The 13,246-nt window shown below is 49.8% G+C and overlaps 1 protein-coding gene across 3 annotated transcripts in view; it reads left to right on the plus strand.

The window, feature by feature from the left end:
* The window catches only part of SMC1B (structural maintenance of chromosomes 1B), a 2,760,606-nt gene that overhangs the window by 1,624,660 nt on the left and 1,122,700 nt on the right, over positions 1–13,246 (plus strand). For all 3 annotated transcript variants that reach the window (XM_078673832.1, XM_078673834.1, XM_078673833.1), the window contains one exon: positions 1,098–1,235. In XM_078673832.1, coding sequence (XP_078529958.1) covers positions 1,098–1,235 — 138 coding nt within the window. The remainder of the gene's footprint in view (positions 1–1,097; positions 1,236–13,246) is intronic.

Consider the following 13,246-nt stretch of genomic DNA (forward strand, 5'->3'; position numbering starts at 1 on the left):
TCTTCAGGGTTTTCTTGAAATGCGGAAATTCTGACGGTTCTTGTAAAAATTCTATGAGAACCGATGTGCTCTCTGATCTTGGTAGCGTTAACCTGTCACTGGGCAACAAACTGCTTACTTTCTCAGCACTCATTGGCTGAATTTTGGCAGAGATTGCAGTTTTGGCATTTCACTCAGGCAATTACAGGGTTTATGCTCTGTTGTGCCTCACAGACGTCCTTCATTACATTTGCTGGCATTCGTAAAAGTTCACAAATGGAACATCCATTGCTGGGAAAACTATTCTTGAAATAAAATTAGGTCTGTGTTGCAGCTCAAAAAAAGTGGATCTTATCCAAAGGCCTCACCTTTACCGAGCATGATTATCTAACTTTAGATGTGGCAAATTAGGCTTTCTTTGTGGGGAGGCTGTTCTTTAGCCATTCTTGACATAATGCTATGGTCGATTGTAGTCTTCAGACTCTCCTCTTTTCTTGACCATTTCTGGGGACAAAGTTACCTATGGTAAAAAAAAATGTTTAATGAAAACTATCTTCATGAGATTGCCCTTGTTTCTTCCACCGCTCTTCTTTCTGAGAACAGATATGTCTGTTCGTGAAATCCAGTTTACTTATAATGTCTTATTTTTCTTCGGGCCTCTGTTCGGGAGGAATGTGAGGCACAGCTGACTTCACCAGTGTGTGTGGCACCTTAAAGGAACCTCTATGTCACTTCTGGCGAAGTCTGTGTCTCTTTGCGGGGCATTGCTCTGGCTCACCCCTTGCTGTATGCTATTATTATACTTACTTGCATTTCAGTGTTTTAGGTAGAACTGACTAGAAAATAGCAAAATCCGAGCAGTTTATGTATTCTGCCTCTAAGAATCTTCCTTGCCATGCAGTTCACTGGCTTCCCCGAAAAGCATATGTCATTGTATTATTTTTAAGGTGTCTTTCCTTGTCCCTCTCTCGTTGCTTTAAAGTTCTCCATTAGGTACTTTATTTCATTAATAAAGTGATAGATGGTTACCAGTAATTGAATATGTCTACAGTAGTGTCTTGATGTATGCATTTGTATTAGTTAAGCTTTGCATATAATTTAATTTTCAAACATTTTAGGAATTGATGAAAATAAAACGAAAAGAGACTGACTTGAAGCAGTTGCAGACCCAGGCTCAAGGAAACCAGACACGCCTTAAATACTCACAGAGTGAACTAGAAATAATAAAGAAGAAGCATCTAACCCACTGCTACATGGTACTATATTCACAATTTCATAAGCTTGGATTTACCTAATATTATTTCGTTATATACCTTTGAAAATAATCATTCTAATGTAATTCACTATTTTTCAGATTAAGTGTGCTTATGGCCCCCACATACATTGTACTAAATGTATTCAAAGCATTCATTTATTGTCCTGAACCTACAATAAATATCAACTAGTTGTTTGATACCCGTTTCATATGGCGTGTTTAACTAGAAGGGCAAGCACTCCATACATATTAGGCGTGTAAGCTTTTCATAATGATCCATTTAATTTTCAGAATCATTACCTTGTACACATCCTCATCTCAGTTCTTACTGACATGAGGAACTTTGAGCTCTAAGAATGCCACATTGCAATGATACAATGTATCCAAACTCTAATCAGTCTTTTCCAGTGCTGCACTGGATCACTTGCTGCATTGTGATTCAAACACATTATCTTGGCAACTGGAAGGGAAGACAATCTCTCTCTACGAATCCTGCCTTCAGTGTGGGTCAGCTGGCTACCTGTCAAGAATGGCTTATTCCCACATGAATTAAAGGGTATCTCAACCCGTGGAGGCAAAAGCTTTAAGATGGTAGTTCACCACAGGCATCACTTGAGTATGATACAGATGAGGCTGCTGACGGTGAACCCCTGGTACTCCGACCCAAGAGGAAAGTTCATGATGCCCGTCCCTTGCTGTTATCTTATCTCCGGAAGAAACATGGGGTTACAGCACTTAATTCGAGCCGGTGGTTGCCGGTGGGGGCCACTGGCACTCTTTTTTGGGACCAGCCCTTATTTTTCCTCTTCAAACATTTACCAAGAGCAAGAGAGGGAAAAACAAACAAGACACATCTAGAAATCAATAGAAAGACAGAAAAAACGTAATGAAGAGCCAGCAGGATCCTGCAAGAGTGAGATAAAGGGGCAGGGAGTATCTAGTAGTGGATTAAAGGGCATAAGGTGAATTCAGTGCTATGCAGCCTTGGTATTTGTCACACCAACATGTAGTTGCTGAAGCCGTGGGCTGCTGAGCAGAGGTTTGGACACTGGGATTCATTATTTTACAAAGTACACATTGGGCGCTTCTAAACTTTGACCCCGAAACCAGCTTCCATAAGGGCCTGTTACCCCAGTTTGATAAGCCACACGCATTCAAGCTCCCATACATCCTGTAGTCAAGAATCTTCTTCTGTATGAATGCCATGATTTGTACAAGACAGCTACCCTCAGGCCCATATCCCATCTTTATTCCCTGAAAAGGGAGTTGAGCGCTCAAAATGTATCCCATATAAACTAACATTGTGGGTTTTTCAGTCATGATCCCTGCAGATGTCTCACAATGGAACTGTGAATCGCCAAGTAGTTGTCCCATATGTCAGGCACGGAGTGCCTAAAATCTCCCTCTTGTGGCCGGCACTTATGCCACCTACTTAGTTTGTGGTAAAGCTGTCATCACAGTTCTGGGGCAAACTTCTTGGTGGACTTTATGTTCTGTATTGGCCAGCTGACAAGACTGGTCCTGTGATTGGAAGGTGAATGAGATCCAGAAAAGCAATATCATCATGTTTGTTTGCCAGGGCACAACATATTTTTTACTGTCTTTGAATGACTTAATGCATCCGGGGCCAGATGTAGGTGGCCAATTACCGGTCGGTAATGGCCGAATTCGGCCGTTACCGACCGGTAATTGGATTTTGAGATGTAGGAGCATGCTTTACAGAATCGGTATTTTACTGAATCTGTATTTACAGATTCGGTAAAATTACCGAATCGGTAAATACAGACACGGTAAAAATACCGAGTCTGTAAAAGCATATGTAGGTAGCACATCTTTGAGTGCCGCAGGCCTTTCAGATTCGGTATTTTAACACCCAATCCAATTGGGTGTTAAAATACCGAATTCAGGTGTGCATGCACATGTGTGCATACACACCTAGCCATGTGACAGACAGACATGCCCTTAGGGCATGTCTGTGTGCCACATGGCGCACATGCCTATTTTTGGGGTGCCAGAGGGTGTCAAAGTGACACCCCCTGCACCCTTGCAAAATTCGGTATTTACCGATTCTGTAATTACAGAATCGGTATTGCCCATTGATTCCTATGGGCTTCAAGGCCCATAGGAATCAATAGGAAATACCGATTAGGTATTTACAGATTCGGTAAATACCAAATCTTAAAGATTCGGTATTTACACATCTGGAAATACCTACATCTCCCCCTTCATATTTACCACTTCTTAAATACCGAATCGGTAAAATTCGGTATTTCAGAAGTGGTAAATAAGAATTACCTACATCGGGCCTCAGATCTTCAAATTATTCCTGTAAGTGAGATTGTACCACCAGGATAGCTTTGACAAGTTTTGAAACTGTTTCAAAGTACAGTCTTATCAGTGGGTTGTAGGCATTCACTTTTCAGTGCCTTTTCACTAATCTCTGCTGCACTCCTGATTATGCCTCCAGAGAGGGGTGGCCATCTTCTTCACACTTCCATGGATGTGTGATAGAAATTTTTAATGCATATGTGAGTGACTTAGATGATCCCTGAGTAGAGAGTAGGGAGGGCTAAGTCACATGTCAGTCTTGCTGGTTGCTAGTGAAGAATGCCATTTTTTCTCTCACCACATTCACTAAGAGACTGTGAGTGTACTCCCATAGGTTCTTTGTGGGGAAGTTGGTGGTGTGCTTCTGGATGAACATCTAGCTGGTGATAGAGCAGTTTCAAGATGGCTATTCTTCAGAGAATCATACCATCTCCCCCCCCCCTTTTTCTTTTCTTTTTGCCTAACAATTTCATGACCGCTACTGATTTGGAAGAGGCTTACCTTCAGCTCCCCGTCTATCTCAGACATTTTTGTTTTCTCCGGTTTTGAAAAGGAGATCTCCACACTCAATTTTGCGGCCTGCCTTTTGGGCTAAAATCCACCTAAGGATCTTTATAAAGGTGTGGGCAATCAGGCTACATTCACCTTGTGCACAGGATATAATTGGAGCAGTGCTCTTTTCCCCGTCGCACCCCACCCTCATCAATGACTTTCTAAACATAAATATGGTGGCATGTGGTAAACCCAAGAAAAAAGGATTGCAATAAAGAAATAACAGACCCAGGACACTACACTCTGCCTCGTCACTTTTGTGGTCAAGGGGCTGCATGTTGTTGTGTTATTGGAAATGCTAAGTGTAATAGATGAATATATATAACTTTAAAGGAATCTTTGTGTAAACAACTCTTTACTTCAATAGATAACTGGCAACTCCAGAAATCTGAAACTATGTCACTGTACTCACTTTTTCTGTAGAACCTGTACATTACAGGGCTCGACAAATCCACTCACCCGCTCGCATTTGGGAGGGAGAATGGATGAGGACGAGCTATTTTTAGGTCCTACTTGCCCTCTCTGGGGAGTAGGAATATATAAAACTAACTTTTGTCATCTGTCTTTGAAAACAGAGCAAAAGTGACAAGATAACACGATTTAAAGGCATTTTTATTGCTCACAAAGGGAATGAGCAATAAAGATGCCTTTAAATCTTGTTTTCAGAGACAGGGGTCAAGTAGGTTGTAGTTGGGTAGAGGGGATTTTCCATGGTACTGGATTTTTCGAGCCCTGCATTACATTCATTAGTATGTAAAAACATATGCGTTGCCCTTTCAAGAATATGCCTGTTTCTTTACAGGACCTCTTAGGAGAACATACAACTCTAGTCATAAGAGTGCAGATATTGTAACCCAGTCTTTAGAGTTCAGAAAGAACTTACAAGAAATGAAAAGGTCGATCCCAATATCATCTGACTTCAAGAATTTTCTCTGTAATCCAGCAATGTTAGAGTGCAAGAGATCTTGACACTTGAAATCAATCGTCCATTTAGCAATGTTCTACTTACAGCAAATCTGAAAGAAACAGGTTAGTATTAGATTCCTTACCTTAGAATATCCCCAGGCGTTAGACTGGATCTGGAAAAGTTTGCGTAGCAGTACCCCTGCGCATCGGTAGGCGTCGTCTGCGGCTCCGCGTCCGTCGTCGGCGTGGTTGGCGCCAGGATGACGTCGTCGGAGTACTTAGACGCCGCCCTCGCGAGCTGACTTCAGTTCTTCTTTTTTCTGCGCTAGCAAGCGCAGGTCTGGAGGAAGTGGTACCCTTTAGTCACTTTTTGACTAAGCTTTTTAGATCCTTTTTGGATCCGTTCTGAGTCTACGACTCCATCGGTGCCGGTAGGGATGCCCGGGTTCAAGCCCTGTGCCGACTGCAACCGACTGATGTCGGTTACCGATCCCCACCGCCGGTGCCTCCATTGCCTGGGGCCCGACCACGATGACAAGTCGTGACCCGACTGCCGGGCCTTGACGTCGAAGGCTAGGCGGGAGCGGTCCAGCAAGCGCTTTGAGCTCCGGCAGTCGGCCCCGCGCCGCTCGAGGTCCCGGTCCGGAAGGAGGTCGAGGGACTGGAGTCATCACAGCTCGGCGAGTCGACACCACTCGTCGGGCTCCAAGTCCTCAAGTAAGAGGCACAAGAAGTCGAAGAGGCGACATCGCTCTTCTAACTCCCCCCGACGCTCACGGGACGCGGCCGGGGGTTCGAGTGACACCACCCACGCGGCTCCGCCGGAGCCGTAGGCGTCGCGGCCTGCTCCATACCTGCAGGTCCCTGGGCAGAACGCGACGCCGGAGGAGATCGATGCCTTCCTCATGGCCATGAGGTCGGTTTCTCCTCCGTCGGGTTCCGTGGCGCCTTCGGGCCCAGCGGACCCGACTGGGAGCCCAAGTGGGCAGGGTGCTTCGGCACTGGCGCCGTTGGGTGCTTCGGCCCCGGCACCGCAAGGCCCCACTGGATCCGGTTCCGGATCCTGGTCGCCGTTGGTCGACCTTACAACCACACCGGCGTCGACCCCTAGGGTGTCACCCCCGGCGCCGTCTTCGGACGCTGCCGTCCCTGGTCCAAACCTCGGTCCGGAGAGCAATTCTTCGAGGATCTGGGTAAATCCTTTATCCCTGAATTTCAGGACATTGTGGACATGGGAGACTGGGGGGGGGTCTGAAGACCCCCTGGCATTTGAGTGCCAGTCATATGAGGACTGGGCACAGGAACTAGGGGAAGCCAGTAGCCTGGATACCTCCCCAGACACTGGTTTTGTCTCCCCTCCTACCGTGGCTACGGAGTAGGGGGCAGCTTATAGTGTTGGGCTGATGAAGGCAGCCAAGGACTTGGCTCTTGAGCTCCCCGTCGCAACAGTGAGGTCCAACATCCTCACAGAGGTCCTTAAACCGCAGGTAAGCTCCCCAGAGCCTCTTCTGCCGTTTAATGAGGCGTCCTGTTGGAACCTTGGTTCAGGCCCACTACAGGCCCTCTTGTAGATAGGAACGTTGCTAGGTGCCACCGCCCAGCTCCGGGCGACCCTAGTTTCTTGTCCACCCACCCCACCCCGAGAGTCTGGTTATCCAGGCCTCTACCTCACAATCCACATTCCCGACGGCACCACCAGATCGGGAATCCAAGAGGTATGAACAGTTCGGAAAGAAGATGTTCTCCTCCCTTAGTTTGGGGTTGCGGTCAGTCAACACCGCGTGCCTCTTGGGCCGTTACACCCACACTCTGTGGGATACGGTTTCGGCCGTGCTGCCTGAGTGCCTGGAGGGAGCCCGGGCGAATCTCGCTCAAGCCCTTGCGGAGGGAAGGGACGCAGCGCGGTACTCTGTCAGATGTGGACTGGATATCACGGACTCGCCAGGAAGAGCAATTTCAACATCTGTGGCGGTTCGCCGCCACCCCTGCTGAGGTCCGCCAACTTTTCGGCCGATGTCCAAAGCACCCTTATGGACATGCCGTTTGATGGCAGCCACCTCTTCGGTGGCAAAGCAGATCATGCGCTGGAACGCTTTAAGGACTCCAGGGCTAAGGCCAAGTCCTTGGGCCTGTCGGCCCCACGCCAGCAATCTTCTGCCCAGCGGGCAGCCACGGGCCGCAGACTAACATTCAGCGCAGTGGCGGACATGGTTACCGTCGCGGCGGTAACAGGGGACAATTGAGCGACCAGTCTACATCCACCCCCGCAGCATCTGCCTCAAAGCCTTCCTAGTCCGAGCTTTCAGGCACATTTGACGCCAGTGGGGGGCAGGGTTCGCAATCCACACCTCCTCCACTGGCGCTCCACCACATCAGACAGGTGGGTGCTGCAAATCGTCCGAAGGGGCTACTCCCTCCGCTTCGAGGCGACCCCTCCAGCCATGCCACCGCAGTACCACCGCGTGTCGGGGGATCACTTGCAACTTCTGCAAGAGAAAGGTATGGCCCTCTTGGCCAAGGGGGGCATCGAGCGCGTTCCTAGGCCAGAAGTAGGGTGTGGTTGTTACTCCCACTACTTTCTGGTACCCAAGAAGGGCAAAGGGGGCCTACTCCCTATCTTGGACCTTCGGAACGTCAACGGCTTCCCCCGAAAGGAGAATTTCAAGATGCTGACTTTGGCTCAGGTCATAGCCGCCCTAGACCCAGGAGACTGGATGGTAGCATGGGACTTGCAGGACGCCTATTTCCACATCCCCATCCTGCCGGCCCACCGGCGTTACCTGCGGTTCACGGTAGGCCACGAGCACTTTCAGTTTAACGTGCTCCCCTTCGGCCCTACCAGCACCCCACATGTGTTCACGAAAGTGATGGCGGTGGTCGCAGCTCATCTGCGCAGGTTAGGGGTTTCAGTCTTCCCCTACCTCGATGACTGGTTGTTGACGGCAGGCTCGCCCCAGACAGTCGTCAGCCACCTCCAGACTACGGCCAAACTCCTGCACCTGCTGGGGTTCTCCATCATTGTGCCGAAGTCGCACCTGTGTCCCTCTCAGAAGCTCCTCGTCATCGAAGCAGTTCTAGACTAGGCGCAGTTTCGGGTTTATCCTCCCGAACAGCGGGTTCGGGATATTTAGGCTCTGATTCCGATCTTTCGGTCAGGTTGACGCTGCGGCTTCTGGGGCTGATGGCCTCCTGCATCCTTCTGGTGCATCACGCCAGGTGGCAGATGTGGGTTCTGCAGTGAGACCTGAAGTTTCAGTGGGCCCAGCATCAGGGCAACTTGTCCGACCATGTCTTGATCTCGGAGGGCACTGCAAGACAGTTGCAGAGGTGGCTCACGGACCGCGATTGGGTCAGCGGCAGATCCCTCTCCCTACCCCAACCGGAGCACGTAGTTGTGATGGACGCGTCCCTCCAGGGCTGGGGGGGGGGGGTGCCACATGGGAGAGGCGGAGATCAGAGGCCTCTGGTCTCCAGCGGAGTCCCGGCTCCACATCAACCTTCTGGAGCTACGGGCGATCCGGCTTGCACTGAAGGCATTCCTCCTCTCTGTCCGGGGGAGTGTAGTGCAGGTGTTCACGGACAACACCACCGCCATGTGGTACTGCAACAAACAGGGCGGGGTGGGCCCGTGGACCCTTTGCCAGGAGGCTCTGCGCCTCTGGCAGTGGCTGAAACATCAGGGCATGACCCTGGTGGTTCAAAACCTGGCAGGTTCCCTGAACGCCAGGGCGGACAAACTCAGCCGTCGGTGCATGATGGATCATGAATGGCATCTGAACTCAGACATGGCGCAAGGCCTCTTTGGGGAGAGCCTTGGTTAGATCTATTCGCCACAGAAGAGAATGCGCAATGTCATCAGTTCTGCGCGTTGGAATTTCCAAGGCGACACTCGCTCGGAGACGCTTTTCGTAGTGAGTGGAGTTGCGGTCTGTTGTACGCCTTTCCACCTATACCACTTCTGCCCAGAGTGCTGAAGAAGATCAGGCGCGGCCGGGCCCAAGTCATCCTTGTGGCTCCGGACTGGGCACGAAGATACTGGTATCCCAGGCTACTCAGCATGTCAGTCGATCCCCCGATTCGTCTGCCTCTTCAGGAGGACCTTCTGTCGCAGCAGCAGGGGACGGTCCTCCACCCGAACCTGTCCAGTCTCCACTTACATGCGTGGAGATTGAGCGGCGGAAGTTGAGGCCATTTGACTTGCCTCCTGAATTCTGTAATGTGATTCTGGCATCCAGGCGTCCCTCCACAAAATCGGTATACGCCTGCAGGTGGAACAAATTTGTGGCATGGTGCAAAGCAAAGGCTGTGGATCCCCTTTCTGCCCCTCTTTCGGAGGTTCTCCTCTTTCTTCTTTCTCTTGCCCAGCAGGGCTCTGCTCGGGGCACTCTAAAGGGCTACCTCTCTGCCATTTCCGCCTTCTTAAGGCTCCCTGATCAGCCCTCTTTGTTCAAGTCCCCAGTTGTAAATTGATTTTTGAAGGGCATCACTCATATGTTTCCTCCTGTTCCTTTCGTGATGCCTCAGTGGGACTTGAACCTTGTTATGATGTGCGCTCCCTTCGAGCCACTTCAAAGCTGTCCTCTTCGTCTCCTTACTCTTAAGACTGCATTCCTGGTTGCCATCACCTCTGCCAGGAGAGTGAGTGAGCTCCAGGCTCTTTCTTCTCAACCTCCCTTCCTTTCTGTCCATCCGGACAAAGTTGTGTTGTTGACGCAACCCTCTTTCCTGCCCAAGGTAGTTACAGCCTTCCACATCGGGCAGTCCATCACCTTGCCCACCTTCTTTCCGCCTCCGCATCCCTCGAAAGAGGAAGAGAGGCTCCACTGTCTGGACCCAAAACGTGCCCTCTCATATTATTGGATCGCACACAGCAGTTCCGGGTGGATGACCAACTCTTTGTTGGTTACGTGGGCGCTAAGAAGGGTGGGGCGGTGTACAAACGGGCCATTTATCGATGGGTCGTGTTGTGCATCAAGGCTGTGAGTAGTTGGCCTGGTATATGATGTCCACTATTCTAGTCGACACCTTGCACCAGTCCAAACAGCCCTTATGGTGATGGTTGTAAACTCAACCTTATAGACCAGCTATCCTAGTGGTAGCATGGACAAAGCAGTCTTAGGCTAAAACTTCAGAGAGCATGTGAAGCCAGATGTTTTACCTTATATAATCCCTTGAATACCAAATGAAAGGACACCACCAAGGTATATATCAAATATATATGTATTTATTACTAACACAACCCCTCTGCACTCTTTATGAGGTCAGAGTTCGAGATACAGCACAAGTTACTCAATAAGCATACTATAAGTTGCACAAATACAATTCTGCCCCAGGGGCCTCACGAACCATATACTAAAGAAGTGGTATAGGAACCACTTCAGGAAAGTTGAGTAGGTCTAGGGCCTAGGAAATCGCTGGGGCTACACTGATCAACCAAAGGAATGGAAGTAGGAGACCCACAGGATGCGTGTGCAGTGTCTAAACACACATGCGAGTTACCATAGAGTTTCAATGGGAACGTAAAAGTTACAAAGTAGTAGATTTTGGACACTTCCGGGTGGACTACGGGAAAACCCTGTTAAACTATGACACTTGGATAGTTGAGACCCACGGGAGCACCGGAGTACTCTAGTTACCTCACCCTGGGAAGCCGGGTGTATAGGTGTTCTTTCGTGTCGGGTTTCGTCGCTATTTTCTATGGAGAGCTGCAAGAAAGTGCTGCAGGCGACCAGGAGAAAAGTGTCCGGGTGGATCCAAGGGTGGATCCAAGTCGAGAATAACCTGAAAGCAGAGGGGACAGAGCCTGGGTCACTAGCCAGTGACCAGGAAGGAACCAGGCAATGTCGAGATGCAATCAGGTGAAGAGGTGAAGCTTGTCTCTGCAGCCACGAGGACCAGGAGGCGTCGACGACAACCAGGAGCTGGAGTCAAGCTGTCCCACGACAGATCTAGCTGTTGGCGGTGTCGGTATCTGGATTGGACCCAACAAACCTTGGCAAATGCAAACCACGCAGGATGGGAATATTCGCTTTGGTTCAGACCAGCAAGGTCTGAGGAGCTTCTCCTTCGCATGGAAGCTGGAGCAAGCCTGGAGCAACCAGGCAAGCGGTGTAGTTTTACAAAGATGTCTTCAGAGGGCTAACTAGCCAACGGGCTAACATCCGCGAAGATGCGTCGAGCTGAAATGCAGGCGCAGGCCCCACGCGGCACTCGCAGAGTGTGGATGGCTGAGCTTTGGTGCAAATGCTGCTCGGGTCTGGGGCTTCTCAAACCCCAATGCACAACTTCGAGGGTACCTCAGGAGCTGCACAGGTAGCAAAAAGCAGGTCGTCCAGGATGTCCGGTCCCACGTCTCTCGTGTCATCCACAGGTCTCAGCTTTGCTGTGGATGTGGGTCGGAGTCAGAGAAGTCTGGGAGTCCAGTTCCTGCATCGCAAAGTCTTTGGGTTCCGGCTGGAACGTCGACAAAGCAAACCGGCAAGTTACTGTTGGTGCCTGTTTGCATAGGGTGGTCACTCCTTGACCACAAGGGAGATGTCTTCAGTCTTCCAGTCGATACGGAACGTCGAAGGTCCAAAAGTTTCGTTTCAGAGTTTCTTTCCAGGATAAACCTATAGTCTCCAGACTCAGCTCCTAACTTTATACTAAACTAAGGGGCTGGACTACCTGCTAGGTCCCTCCTGTGGGTGGAACCTGGGAAGGGGTTGGTTACACCCCTTTCCCTTTGTCCAGTTTCGCGCCAGAGCTGGGCCGGGCTACTCATGGAGCACCTTGTGTGCCCCAGGCAGTGTCTCATTTCTCAGCCCTCCCTGCCCCAATACACTAAAAGTCTGTCTGGGGAAGTACTAGCACCTCTCAAGGCAGGAAACCTATTGTCCAGGCCTCCCCTGCCGGAGTTTCGTCCAGCAGCAGGAGGTCAGACTCGTGTCTGTGGCAGCAGCATTCATTTTGTGATGCTGAGGCTCTGTTTAACTTTAACCGGGTAAAGCAGTAACTGCATGTCTTCTCCCTCTAGAAGGGTGGAATGCGACCCCCGCCGCCAGAACTGGTGGGGGGTGGGGGTAGTATTTCAAAGCGTATGACACCTTACACGACATGTTTTGATAAAGCCAAACCTAAGTTAGCATTAACCGCGAGGATTATAATGCACTTAAGAGTATATGGTATGGCTATATCATAGAACAGCTATAAGGACATGGTTCCGAAAGCTGCAGACAGGCTCAGCTCATGCTAGAGCACCATCTCACATAAAACCAACCACTCTGCCTCAAGGATTGTTAAGGCCTGCCATAGGAGTGACTTACAGGTACATATGTGTCTATATATAAGGTTAGATATAGGTATACTATATCTAAGCAAGGGGTGATTACACCACCTTGCCCAAGCTGAGTGATCAGCCTGTGGTGTCAGTTTGGATGGCCAGCCAGGGGTGGCATAATACATGCTGCAGCCCCTGGTAGGCCTTGGATGCACCTATGCCTCGGGTACCTATGGTACACTATACAGGGGCTCACAAAGGTGACCCAATCCCAATTAGGTATGTACCTAAAGTACATGGAGTCCATTTTACAGAGAGAGCAGATAGCCTGGGGCCCTGAATAGCAGGATCCCAGGCCAACTAAGTAAAAAACCAGCTAAACACTAGGCAAAAAGTTGGGGTAACCATATAGTCAGATATCCATCTTCCTACAAAGGCTTGTTACTCTCTAGCTAAAAAAGAGCCTCCTGTGGGGCTACGTGCCCATTCCACTCGGGCCACCGCGGCTACTCCTGCCCTGGGTCGGGGAGTCCCCTTGCAGGACATCTGTCAGGCAGCTAGGTGGACCTCGCTGCACACGTTCGCAAGACACTACTGCCTGGACGGCCAAGTCCGGAAAGATGGCTTTTTCGGCCAGGACTTTCTGGTGTGATCATTGGTTCGCAGACCCACCACCGGGGTTGGTATTGCTGGGGTATCTATTCTAAGGTAAGGAATCTAATACTAACCTGTTTCTTTCAGATGCACAAGTTACTTACCTTCGGCAACGATATATCTGTAAGAAACAGTAGTTAGTATTAGATTCTTTACCGCCCCACCCATCCTCCCCGTTCTGCGAACCGATATCTAGGGTTAAGGTCATCCCCTTTCAGGGCCCTAGTTTTTATGGCACCAGTGTTGGTTTTTATCATGGCTCTGCGTTTCTGGCACGGAAAAGCTGTGTATAAGAACTGCCGTCAGCGCGCGAG

This window comes from Lissotriton helveticus, chromosome 1_1, assembly GCF_964261635.1.
Source record: "Lissotriton helveticus chromosome 1_1, aLisHel1.1, whole genome shotgun sequence".
Taxonomy (NCBI): Eukaryota; Metazoa; Chordata; class Amphibia; order Caudata; family Salamandridae; genus Lissotriton; species Lissotriton helveticus.